The sequence below is a fragment of the Heteronotia binoei genome, chromosome 9 (genome assembly GCF_032191835.1).
Source record: "Heteronotia binoei isolate CCM8104 ecotype False Entrance Well chromosome 9, APGP_CSIRO_Hbin_v1, whole genome shotgun sequence".
Taxonomy (NCBI): domain Eukaryota; kingdom Metazoa; phylum Chordata; class Lepidosauria; order Squamata; family Gekkonidae; genus Heteronotia; species Heteronotia binoei.
Window position 1 is genome coordinate 125,213,553 of NC_083231.1, and position 12,476 is coordinate 125,226,028.

General features: G+C 50.7%; 1 protein-coding gene across 1 annotated transcript in view; it reads right to left on the reverse strand.

The window, feature by feature from the left end:
* Positions 1-5,569: 5,569 nt before the first annotated feature.
* Positions 5,570-12,476, reverse strand: part of LOC132577442 (cytochrome P450 26B1) — a 38,404-nt gene continuing 31,497 nt past the window's right edge. Inside the window, exons 4-6 of the mRNA XM_060247223.1 lie at positions 12,240-12,395; positions 10,575-10,856; positions 5,570-6,003 (exon numbers count right to left, since the gene is read on the reverse strand). Of these exons, the coding sequence (XP_060103206.1) occupies positions 5,611-6,003; positions 10,575-10,856; positions 12,240-12,395 (831 nt within the window). The 3' untranslated portion in view covers positions 5,570-5,610. The remainder of the gene's footprint in view (positions 6,004-10,574; positions 10,857-12,239; positions 12,396-12,476) is intronic.

Here is a 12,476-nt window from a genome sequence, read left to right on the forward strand (position 1 = left end):
AGAAGGCCTAGTAGTGGGAAGAAGAAAGTCTTGCTCTTCCATGTGCTGCAAGGATTTACTTTGGATGAAGCAGGAGGCAAGTGGGACCAGTCATATCACCTGTGACAGTGCCAAATATCTGTTCAAAGGAGCACAGGGGGATGAATCCACCTTTCTACTCCCAACCCCCACCTTCATACCCAGACTTCTTGGGAAATAAGCACAGAGCAGAGCTCTTGGGGTCACCAGCCTAAGAGAAATTAAGCACTGGGGCCAGAAACTTTGAGAACACTCCGTTATGTCAACCCCAGTGTTATGTACTGAATTTACTGCTTCATGGTAGCTTCACGGGCATTCGGGCAACCGCGGGAAATGTTGGAGACGCTGATAGATTTGAACTCAGAGCAGCAACCAATGAGCAGTCTTGGTGAACATAAGAGAAGCCATGTTGGATCAGGCCAATGGCCCATCCAGTCCAACATTCTGTGTCGCACAGTGGCCAAGATATGAGTGTGTGTGTGTGTGTGTGTGTGTGTGTGTATGTATATGTATGTATGTATATACTGTGGCTAATAGCTACTGATGGACCTCTGCTCCATATTTTTATCCAATCCCCTCTTGAAGCTGGCTATGCTTGTAGCCACCACCACCTCCTGTGGCAGTGAATTCCACATGTTAATCACCCTTTGGGTGAAGAAGTACTTCCTTTTATCCGTTTATACAGGGGCATTATGATACTGGCTGATTTGTTTTCAATTCCCTTCCTAATAATTCCCAGCATGGCGTTGGCCTTTTTTATTGCAATCGCACACTGTCTTGACATTTTCAGTGTCAAAACTTGCAAAACTTGACTGCTGTGATCTGATATTGGAATCATATATGAACATATGACCATATGAAGCTGCCTTATACTGAAGCAGACTCTGGGTCCATCCAAGTCAGTCTTGTCTGCTCAGACTGGCAGCAGCTCTCCAGGGTCTCAAGTTGAGGTTTTTCATGCCTCCTTGGCTGGACCTTTTTTCGTTGGAGTTGTCAGGGATTGAACCTGGGACCTTGTGCTTACCAAGCAGATGCTCTGCCACTGAGCCACCGTCCCTTCCCCAATCGGGGTGTGTTTTTCTATTGCATGAATATAAGCGGGGTCTCGGCCCTGCCATGTTGTCTTTAGGATGTAGTAGCAATACAACATGTCCTGTGTTGAACTCCCGCTGCATCGAACTCACTATTTAACACCGAGAGATGACACAGGAATGGGCCACCTCCAAAACAAATGACAACATCTGAAGATTTGACTCTTTTCTTTTATTATGGAAGTCTATAAAATAGCCACATTGATTATTTTCTTTATAAGATCATGGTGAAATACAGAACGTTCGTTTATTCAACACATCACGGAGGCCATCCACGGAAACATCTTTGCATGTGAGACCCGCAGGCATGAATGGGAATTGCACAAAAACATAGCAGTGCGCAAATCCCATCCCTTTCAACAGAGCTACCAAGAGAGACCTTCCTAAGAAGCTGGCCCCCGCATTATATACACATGAAAAACCACATGACACAAAGTACATCTTCACACTGCACCAAAATATACCTCATCCAATAGGTGCTTTTTTTTTGTTTTGCTTTCCTTAATATTAATAACGGGCCCAATCCAAGGAAGGCAGTCTCCTGCTCAAACCCCATTCATCCCAACGGAGCATGCGCAGGTGACCCCCGCTAACCCTCTCAGATGGGGCACCTACGGATAAAACTTTTTTTTTTTAATTCCCAGACACTGTTTACAATAAAGGAAGCGGCCGGCAGAAGGAGCGGGGCATTCATATTTTACTAAATAACAATATTTAACAGCAAAACTTTTTTTTATACTAAATATCTATTTTGAATTATAACAAAAATAGTACTTATAATAATTATAATAATAGTTTATAAACTCAGACCAAAGACACACATAACGGGCACGCACACTGACCACCTTTGCGTATAAAATAATATATCAAATTAGACCGGACGCAGAAATACAAAGAACACCAGACAAACATATTCAGAGAATCGAAAGTGCTTAATCCTGCAACTCTTCTGCAGCAACATCTTAATAGTTTTAGTCAAGTTATATTAGTTAAGAAGGAGAATTCGATCATGAGCTATCTTCGCCTAGGTACAATACACACAAGTATACAGATAAACACACCCACCCACACACACACACACATATATAGAAGTTCATAGGATGTATGTCTCTTACATCCCCCCCGCCCCCCATTACTGGTCATCCAAAGAATCACACCAAACTTTAAATGAAATGCCATCTCTCTCTCTCTCTCTCTCTCTGTTTGCATGAGAAGTGATTGGATATCTAAACTCCTGGAGCAGCGTCCTCTCCTTGGCCTGTTGATGGTCCAGCACAAGGGCGGCCAAACTTACTTAATCTGAGAGCCACATGGAATAAACGCCAAATGTTTAAGAGCCGCAATACATGAACATCAGATGTTTGAGAGCCGCAAAATAGGAAGGAAGGTAGGTAGGTGGCAAGAAAGCAGAGAGATGGTGGGAAGGAGGAGGAAGGGAGACAGGAAAAGAAAGCAACTTTTAACTTTAAATGCATTCACCAAGACTCTGGCTGGCTTGGCAAAGTGATTTAAAGAGACAAACACCTTCTTTTAAGCAGGGCAGGGGGAGGCTTTGTGTGAAAGAGCCACACGTGGCTCCCAAGCCGCAGTCTGGCCACCCCTGGTCCGGGGAGTGCCCCGTGTGGTCTGAGAATCTGCCCCAGCATCCTTGAAAGTTCTGCAAGCAACCTTGGATGCACCTTTCAAACTGCAAGCTATTTCACCAGTATCTTTAAAAACTTTTTGTCACCTCCATACAAGACGGCGGCTAATCATTCAGCATTTTAAATGTGCTTTAATGTTTTGTTTTGTTTTAAGAACCCATTCATCCACGGAGGTTTAAGCAGACCTACAAACTGGGGGGTTCTTTGGGAGTAACCTCCATTCTCACTTGTTTTGGTTACCTGCAAGAGTCTTCCCCATGCTCCCCTTGACCTTGTATGACCTTGACTAAAAGGCCCCTTCTTGGACACAACGCAGTCTGAACACCCAGTGCTGATGAAGAAGGGGCGGGCTGAGAAGCCTGTGACACCGCTAAACAAGGAGGTGGTCCTTTTGTGTAGCAGGAACTCCTTTGCCTATTAGGCTGCACACCCCTGATGTAGCCAATCCTTCTGGAGCTTACAGTAGGCCCTGTAAGAACAGCCCTTAAAGAAGAACCAGTTTGGTGTAGTGGTTAAGTGTGCAGACTCTTATCTGGAAGAAATGGATTTGATTCGCCACTCTTTCACTTGCAGCTGCTGGAATGGCCTTGGGTCAGCCATAGTTCTCGCAGGAGTTGTCCTTGAAAGGGCAGCTGCTGTGAGAGCCCTCTCAGCCCCACCCACCTCACAGGGTGTCATGGAGGGAGAAGATATAGGAGATTGTACGCCGCCCTGAGTCTCTGATTCAGAGAAGGGCGGGGTATAAATCTGCAGTCTTCTTCTTCTCCTTCCCTGTAAGCTCTTGGAGGATTGGCTACATCAGGCCTGTGTTGTCTAATAGCCAAAGGTGTTCCTGCTACAAAAAATAAAAAGCCCTGTGTCCACGTATTTGGTCACAGTCAGCAGTGGTCAGTGAAGAAGAAGAAGATATTGGATTTATATCCCGCCCTCCACTCCGAAGAGTCTCAGAGCGGCTCACAATCTCCTTTACCTTCCTCCCCCACAACAGACACTCTGTGAGGTGAGTGGGGCTCAGAGGGCTCTCACAGCAGCTGCCCTTTTCAAGGACAACCTCTGCTAGAGCTCTGGCTGACCCAAGGCCATTCCAACAGGTGCAAGTGGAGGAGTGGGGAATCAAACCCGGTTCTCCCAGATAAGAGTCCACATCCTTAACCACTACACCAAATTGGTAATGTGGCAATTTGTGTGGGCAACCTCCATTGGGAATACAAGGAACAGCCAAACAAAGATGTCTATTTAACTTGGAAGTCTGCAGTTCTGCAAGCACCATTTCTCCAAGAGCCGCTTCACTGCACTCTTCCCAATTACCGTAGTTTGCCTGAATGACGCCACGGCATTTCCAAAGATGAGCGTCCACGATGCAGAGAGAATGGAACCCCACTGTACAGGTGAAGGAATTCAAAAGCTGAACTGCACCAGCAGGTGTTCAAGGCCTTTACTCTCTGCTGCTCTTTTAAGGCAGATCAGACCTCCTTCAGCGCAACAGGGAAAGTTCAGGCAACTGAAACCACGCCACGTCTCGGGATGCACAGGAAGTCATGGCGAGAGAAGGCTTCCAGGAAACCAGCAATTGTCATGGGATGTGTATGGCAGTTTGGGGACCATCGGGGATTGTAAACCTGGCAGCGTAGCAGCACTTGGCAGATTTCAGGAAACACACAGTTGTTCACCACCTCAGTTCTCAGCAGTGACCCCGCGGCTTGCATGACAGTTGATGTGAGGCGCCCACAGCTGGGATCTAACTGTGGCTCTGTCTTGGACAGAAAGAACGTAGAGCTTTCCTGCTCGCTGAGCACCGAAGGAATGTGTTTGCAAGCCTAGAAGCCAAAAGAACACTTCCCTAACCGGTTCCTAAAATGGAGGAAGGGAAGCAGCCAGAAGACAGCTGGAGGCACGCCTTGGGGAGGGCGGAAGGAGGAGCCTCAGAGAAACCGCCAAGAGTTTTGCACAAACACGGACCCATGTCCACATCTCATCCTTTTGGACTTCCCAAGACTCCTTCAACCATTTTCTGACCACGTCCCTGAAAGGGTCCTTCAAAGAGACAAAGAGGTAAACATTCACACAGGAAAGGGCCCATGAGCATTAATATCTAACGCGGCAGCAGTCCGCCTCGGCTGTGCCCGGCAAGCTGGCCCTTGCTGCCCAGAGGCGGGGGGTACAGCAGAGTGGTTCCTGCAGGCAGGTGGGTGGGGGGGCCTCTTCAGCTCCACCATCAACGCCACGGTCCTGATTGAAACCAGACCCCGCGGAGGGATTCCCTGGGCCGCTTTCGGCAAAGAGGCCCTAGCCCCAAAATATTCTCAATACTGCTGTCACTGACTTATTTAACACTGTTAGTTATTTTGGAGGTCAACGTCTGCCCAAGGCCACTGCTTCCATGCCCCTCAGGAAATTCTTCCCATCCCAAGCAGATGGCAGAGCCGGACCTCAGGAGGACAAGTCCAGTTCCGGAACCTTCCCCCGTCTCAGCCATCAGGACAATTCTTCTCGCAGTGCCCCTGTTTCCATTTTGGATCATGTTCATAAATATATCTCTTTATATATATATAACATCTAGATTCTGCTTTATGGTCAAGACAATCCCTTTTCTCCTTTATGTTCAGAAAAATAAAACATAAACCACCAAGAGGATCCGCCCACCCCACCCCCCACCCACCCCCACGCCCACCACACACACACACCCCTCATCATTTTGTTTTGGCGTATTCATCCAAGCAGGTTTCGACCAAGGACGTACCACGAGAGCTGGCCTGGTGGCGCCTCTGCCACAGCGGGGGGGCCTTCCCAGTTCCCTTCCCTTCTGGCCCCCCCAGCCTCCCCACCCCCAGCTATGAGCTGCAGCCTGGGGCTCCGCCTTAGACCGTGGCCCCCAGCATGGCTTCTGTCTCTGTCAAGATCTCGTTCTGATTGGAGTCGAGTCCAAAGAACTTCACCTTCAGTCCGTCGACCGGGTGGACCACAGGCACCAGCGTGACCCGTGAGAAAGTCCTGGTGGCCAGCTCAAAGCGGCTCGTGCTGGCCAGCTCGATGGCCAGGGCCTTGAGGAAGAGTTTGGCGAGGTGTTTGCCCAGACAGGTCCTCACGCCTCCCCCAAAAGGGAGATAATGGAACCTGCCGTCCTTGTCCTCCGTGCGGCCCTGCCCAAAGCGGTCGGGGTCAAAGACGTCCACGTCCTTGAAGACGGGAGCGGTGTCGTGGGTGTCCCGGATGCTGTACATGACGCTCCAACCTTTGGGGATTTGGAAACCCTGCAGGGGAGAGGGGGAGAGAGCAGAAGGGGTCAGGAGTTGGACCCGCGTCAGAGGAAGGAGCAGGGCATCAGCAATCATGCATGAGGCCAAAGGCAACCGGGGCAGGAGACACAACTGCAGCCCCACCAGGGTCCCATCCCTTTCGACCAAGACCCTGCAGCTGCTAAAACAGAAACCAACTTCGAATAGGGCTTCCAAGCCCCCGGGCCGGGCAGGGGGTCTCCCGCCCTGGAGGTTCACAACCCGCTGACCCACATTGGGCTGGCAGGGGAACCATCCCCAACGTCACCAGCACCGGCCACTCTTGGTGTTTCTGGGGAAACTCTATGGTTTTCCCAAATGTTCTAGCAATTTGGGAGGGAAAACTCTATGGTACAATAGGTACCATAGAGCTTTCCCTCCCAAATTGCTAGAGCATCCGGGAAAACGGTAGAGTTTCCCCAAAAATGCCTAAAGCAGCCGGTGCACAATGTCACCGGTGCGATGATGTCACCAAAAAAAGTCCCCCGCCGGAGAACGCGGGGCACTTGGCAAGCCTACCTTTGAAACGGAAACTGAAATAACATGGAAGCAACCTCCAAGCAGCCTCAAAGTCTGCGACTTTCTGGTGGGTGGTTGGCCCACTCTGGAAACCAACAGATGTCTCCAGTGCAAAGGAAAGGTGGTGTCCCCCCCCCTCCCCTCATGCCACAGAGATGAGGGCTTGGGGCGTGGGAAGCAGATGCCCAGCAACGCCTGGCCCTCCAGCAATTCAAGGCAGAGGAGTTTTCGGCTAACTTCATTTCTGCTCTTCTGCCACTGCTGCTGCTGCCCTGGAAGCCTCAACACCCCCTACGCAAAGCCCTTCCCTACACTGCAGATGAGCGGACTTTGCGCCAAGGAACTGTACCGTTGGGTCTGGGCATCTGCAGAGAGGCTCGCTCACTCCCGCCGGTCCTCTACGCACATGGCCAGAGTGATCTGCAGGAGCCCTTCCCACTGCCTCAATCTGCTCCAGAGGTTTTGGCAGGGACTTGGCAAAGCAGATCGGAGCTGTGGGGCCCCTCCCTGAAATCTACATACTCTAAATGTTCAAAGTGTGAAAGAGCAGGAAGAGACTTCAGGAGCCAGGTCCCCGCGAAGGGAAAAGGGGCAGAGCTACGGTTGCCAATCCCCAGTTGGGGGCAAGGGATCCCATCCCCTTTGGAAGCCCTCACCCCCTGCTTCAGGGTTATCAGCAAGCGGAGAGGGGAATGTCTGCACGGCTCTCCATTATACCCCGTGGAGACCAATTCCCATAGGGTATAATGAAGAATTGATCTGTGGGTATCTGACGCTTCAGAGGGGCTGTTTGTTTTGAGGTAGAGGCACCAAATTTTCAGCATAGCATCCAGTGCCTCTCCTCAAAACACCCACCAAGTTTCAAAAAGATCGGACCGGGGGTCCAATTCTATGAGTCCCAAAAGAAGGTGCAGCTATCCATTATTTCTAAATGGAGGGAAGGGATTTAAAAGGTGTGTGGTCCCTTTAAATGTGATGGCCAAAACTCCCTTCAGAATTCAGTCTTGTGTGTCACACCCTGGCTCCACCCCCAAAGTCCCCAGATATTTCTTGAGTCAGACTTGGCAACCTGAGTCCCTTCTTCAGAGGCCTGAAACTCCCTGGGGGACCTGGAGCCAATCAGTGTCTCTCTCCAATGGACCACCTCACAGGGTTGTTGTGAGAAAACAAAGGGGTGAGGATCATGTAGGCTGCTCAGAACCCCTTGACCAAAAGGTGGGATCAGAAGAAAATAACTCCTTCTTCCCCACAACTGGGGCTGGGCGGACCCATTCTGTGACTTGCTACTTGCTTGAAAATGTTTGCAATGCAAACGGAGCTGGGATTTCTATGAGCTCCTGACTCACTCTGACCGATTCCCCACTAGCCTTATGCCTCTCTCACGCTCCTCTTCTCCGAGGGCTTTGGTCAGATTTCACACTATCTGCCCCAGGGGCTTCAATTCGCTCCGCCTCTTTCACGCAGCAAACAAGAGCCTCTAACAACAGGTTTCTGTTTGCCACGTGAAAAAGGCAAAGCGACTTGCAGCCTCGGACAGATAGTGTGAAATCCGACCGAAGCCCCGCAGAGAAGAAGATGATGATATTGGATTTATATCCCACCCTCCACTCCGAATCTCAGAGCCTCAGAGCGGCTCACAATCTCCTTTCCCTTCCTCCCCCATAACAGACACCCTGTGAGGTGGGTGGGGCTGAGAGAGCTCTCCCAGAAGCTGCCCTTTCAAGGACAGAGCCTCAGAGCGGCCTACAATTTCCTTTCCAGCAGGTGCAAGTGGAGGAGTGGGGAATCAAAGGAGGAGAGTGAGAGCGGCATAAGGCTAGTGGGGAATCGGTCTCTGTGTCTGCACCACGGCTCATGCTTGGCGTGTAGAAGGTCTCAGATTCAGCCGCCAGTTGAAAGGACCGGGCAGCAGGTGAAGCGATGGAGCTGAGCCTGAGGCAACCTAGAGAGCCACTGCCCATCTGAGTAGACAAGACTGACCGTGACAGACCGAGAGTCTGATGCAGGATACTCAGCTCTAGGCGTTCTTGTGCTATGTGTTCCCCAGCCACAACTCAATGCAGAGAGGCAGCAGATGGTGAACTGAGGACGTAACACACAGCCCATGAGCCAGCGCTAAGCCAAAAGTATTTTCTGGAACAAGTAGAGACAGAAGAGTCCTCGATCACCTCCTCCCTACGTAGGCATCAGCTGCACATCTGTGGGCAGGAGCCAAGCTTGCCTGGGAGGCTGCGGGGAAAGCCAGTGAGAGAACAACACCGGGAGGAACAATCGTGCCCCAGTCCCATTCCAAAGGGTATGAGCACATCTCCTGATGCTTGGGAAGGTGTGTCGGGAGAGCCAAGCCACGAGAGCTTGTTTTGTTAACAGAAACCTCCGTCTGCTCACAGTGACTAATCCCGGTGCTCTCCAAACCATTGGATCTAGCCCTCGCTTCTTTCATTCCCAAGGAGATCTTGGGCATCATTTTGGCAACACTCTTGAAGTTGCCTTCTACTGAATCAGACTATGGGTCCTTCAAGGTCTGTCTTGTCTACTCAGACCACCAGCAGCTCCCCAGGGTCTCAAGTGGAGGTCTTTTGCATCATCTGCCTCCTGGTACTTGTTTTTTTAACAGGAGATGCTTTGGGGGATTGAACCTGGGACCTTCTGCCTGCCAAGTAGGGGCTCTGCCACTTAGGTTTTTTAGCCTTCAGCTCCACGCCTCATTTTGGGCAGGAGCTCACAGAAACGGCACTCTGGAACCTCTAAATTTCACTGTTCTCTTTCTTTCTTAGGAAGAAGAAGAAGATATTGTATTTATATCCCGTCCTCCACTCTGAAGAGTCTCAGAGCGGCTCTCAATCTCCTTTACCTTCCTCCCCCACAACAGACACCCTGTGAGGTGGGTGGGGCTGAGAGGGCTCTCACAGCAGCTGCCCTTTCAAGGACAACCTCTGCCAGAGCTATGGCTGATTCAAGGCCATGCTAGCAGGTGCAAGGGGAGGAGTGGGGAATCAAACCCAGTTCTCCCAGATGAGAGCTCTGGCTGACCCAAGGCCATTCCAGCAGGTGCAAGTGGAGGAGTGGGGAATCAAACCGGTTCTCCCAGATAAGAGAGCTCTGGCTGACCCAAGGCCATTCCAGCAGCTGCAAGTGGAGGAGTGGGGAATCAAACCGGTTCTCCCAGATAAGGGAGCTCTGGCTGACTCAAGGCCATTCCAGCAGGTGCAAGTGGAGGAGTGGGGAATCAAACCCAGTTCTCCCAGATAAGAGTCCGCACGCTTAACCACTGCACCAAGCATTGGATTTCTATCCTGCCCTCCACTCTGAATTTCAGAGTCTTAGAGCAGCTCACAATGTCCTCTATCTTCCTCCCCCACAACGGACAACCTGTGAGGTGGGTGGGGCTGAGAGAGCTCTCAGAATCTACCCTTTCAAGGACAACTCTGCGAGAGCTCTGGCTGACTCAAGGCCATTCCAGCAAATGGAGGAGTGAGAAATCAAACCCGGCTCTCCCAGATAAGAGTCCGCACACTTCACCACCATACCAAACTAATAGAAATAAAATGCACAATTGTATCATCCTGAAACCATCCCCCGCCTCTCAGTCCATGGAAAAATTGTCTTCCACAAAACCGGTCCCTGGTGCCAAAAAGGTTGGGGACTGCTGATTTAGGACCCCTCCCGGTGATGTCCGGGGTGTGTGGCCTATGCAAATAAGTTATGCGAATGAGTTGTGCTAATGAGCTCTGGCAGCTCTTTTTCTATGAAATGACTCCTGTCTGGCTCACACCTTTTTGTCTTCGCTCAGGAAGGAGGGCCTCAGAGCAAACTAATTTTATGCAGCAGCTCACAACTTCCATGCCAGCAGCTCACAAAGCAGAATTTTCACTCACTAGACTCTGCAGCTTAGAGGGAATGTTGAATTCCCAACCTTAGCCCGTCTTGGAAGGTCTCCCCCACAGCCCTTTCCACCACCACCACCAACACCTTTGCTGGGGGAGAGGGAAACCTCAGGAGCGAGGCCGCCTCCCTTCTGTACTCACATCCAGCTCGAAGGTCTGGAGCACCGTCCGGTAGCCCCCGGAGATGGGGGTGAAGAGCCGCAGCACCTCCTTAATGACGCAGTCCAGGTAGTGGAGGCTGTTGAGCGTGTCCAGCTGGAGGGAGCCTTCGCACAGGCAGCCGTTGTGGAGCATCCCTTTGCTCCTCAGCTCCTCCCGCAGCTTCTCTAGCACCTGGGGATGCTTCAGCAGCTGCATGATGAGGGAGGTGCTGGCGCTGGCGGTGGTCGCGTAGGCAGCGAAGATCAGCTCCAGGGTGCCATCCTGAAAGGCCAAAAGAACCCTCCTGGTTATAAAACCCGGCTCTGCCACCAAGGCTTCTGCCGCACTTCCCATGGCACCTTCGTACTCGTGGGAGCCTCCAAAATTCGTGCCCTGCAGAAGCTGGCAAAGCTGAGCGTGTTTGTTTTTGTTTCCCTCCCAGCTGTGTTAAGCCTGGGCAGGTATCGCCATATTCTCTTGGCCTGTGGGGGCATGGAGGAGGAATATCGCCAACCAAGTCAGAACAGGTGCCCCCTGCCAATACCTTTTTCTAGCACCCGCCAAGTGTTCTTAGAAAGTGGAGAGGGCCGGGGCTTCTGATTGTCCCCTGGAGAGTTGATTGGCTGCACAGATTTTTCAAAAAAAAATATTATCTTGGCAGCAGCTGGCCCCCTAGCACAAGGATCTTCACTGAGCGACTGAAGGTAAACCAGGCAGCCATTTTGTGCATGGCTCCACCTTCCTCTGGCGGCCATTTTTGTGGCCACAATTTTGCAGCTGTGCCCACCATGCTGTGTCAGAATTCTAACAGTATGAAATATGCAAAAATTGCCGTAATAGCACTACAATACAAAAAAAAGTTCTCACAATGATGTATATGTACATGAATATAATTTTCTGTTTCATCGTAGTGTCTTATAAATGCAAACATACCATTCTGCAATGGAAAGGAGATTGTAGGCCGCTCTGAGACTCTGTCCTTGAAAGGGCAGCTGCTGTGAGAACTCTCTCAGCCCCACCTACCTCACAGAGTATTTGATGTGGGGGAGGAAGATAAAGGAGATTGTAAGCTGCTCTCTCTGATTCAGAGAGAAGGGCGGGGTATAAATCTGCAGTCTTCTTCTTCTTTGGATTTTGCATTTAATTTTACTGTGGACTTTGGACTCTGTATTTGACTTTATTGTGAAGACTACTATAATATGTATACTTCTTGTGATGTTTGTATGCCTTGTAGAATGGTATGTCTGTATTTATAAGACACTACAATGAAACAGAAAATTGAATTCACATACGTACACATCATTGGGAGAACTTTTTTTTTATTGCAGTGCTATTACAGCAGTTCTTATATATTTCATGCTCCATGTGCTGTAATCCTTCTGCTACTTACAGAATTCGAACAGTGCCTGCAGCCTCTAGAAAGCTGGCGACTCTTAACTTAGAACATCAGACTGGCTGGGTGGGCAGAGGGGGCAGGAAAAGGAGGCATGCCCAAAAGAGGAATAAAGAACTGCCACTCACGCTGAGAGAACAGCCAACAACTGCATGGGAAGCAGCCTGCGCTGCGATGAATGAAAAGCACAGCTCTTGCACTGTTGGCAAGAATTAGCGGAGTCCCCCACACCCCCCAACACGGCCTCCTTGGCCTCCCTCCCACCCACGAACCTTCAGTTCCTGCATCGTCAGCTCCTTCCCGTGCTCCTTGCCGCTCTCGATCAGCAGGTCCAGGGCATCAGAGTAGTCCTTGCCTTGAGGGTTCTGCAGCTTTTCCCGGATGGCTCTCTCCAGGCCCTTCTGCAAGGCTTCCCGGGCACGGATCCCCTGCCGGAGACAACAGAAGGCTGAACCCCTCCCTGGGAGAGATGCTGGCCAGTAAAGACCAGCGTGGTCACCCTGACAACT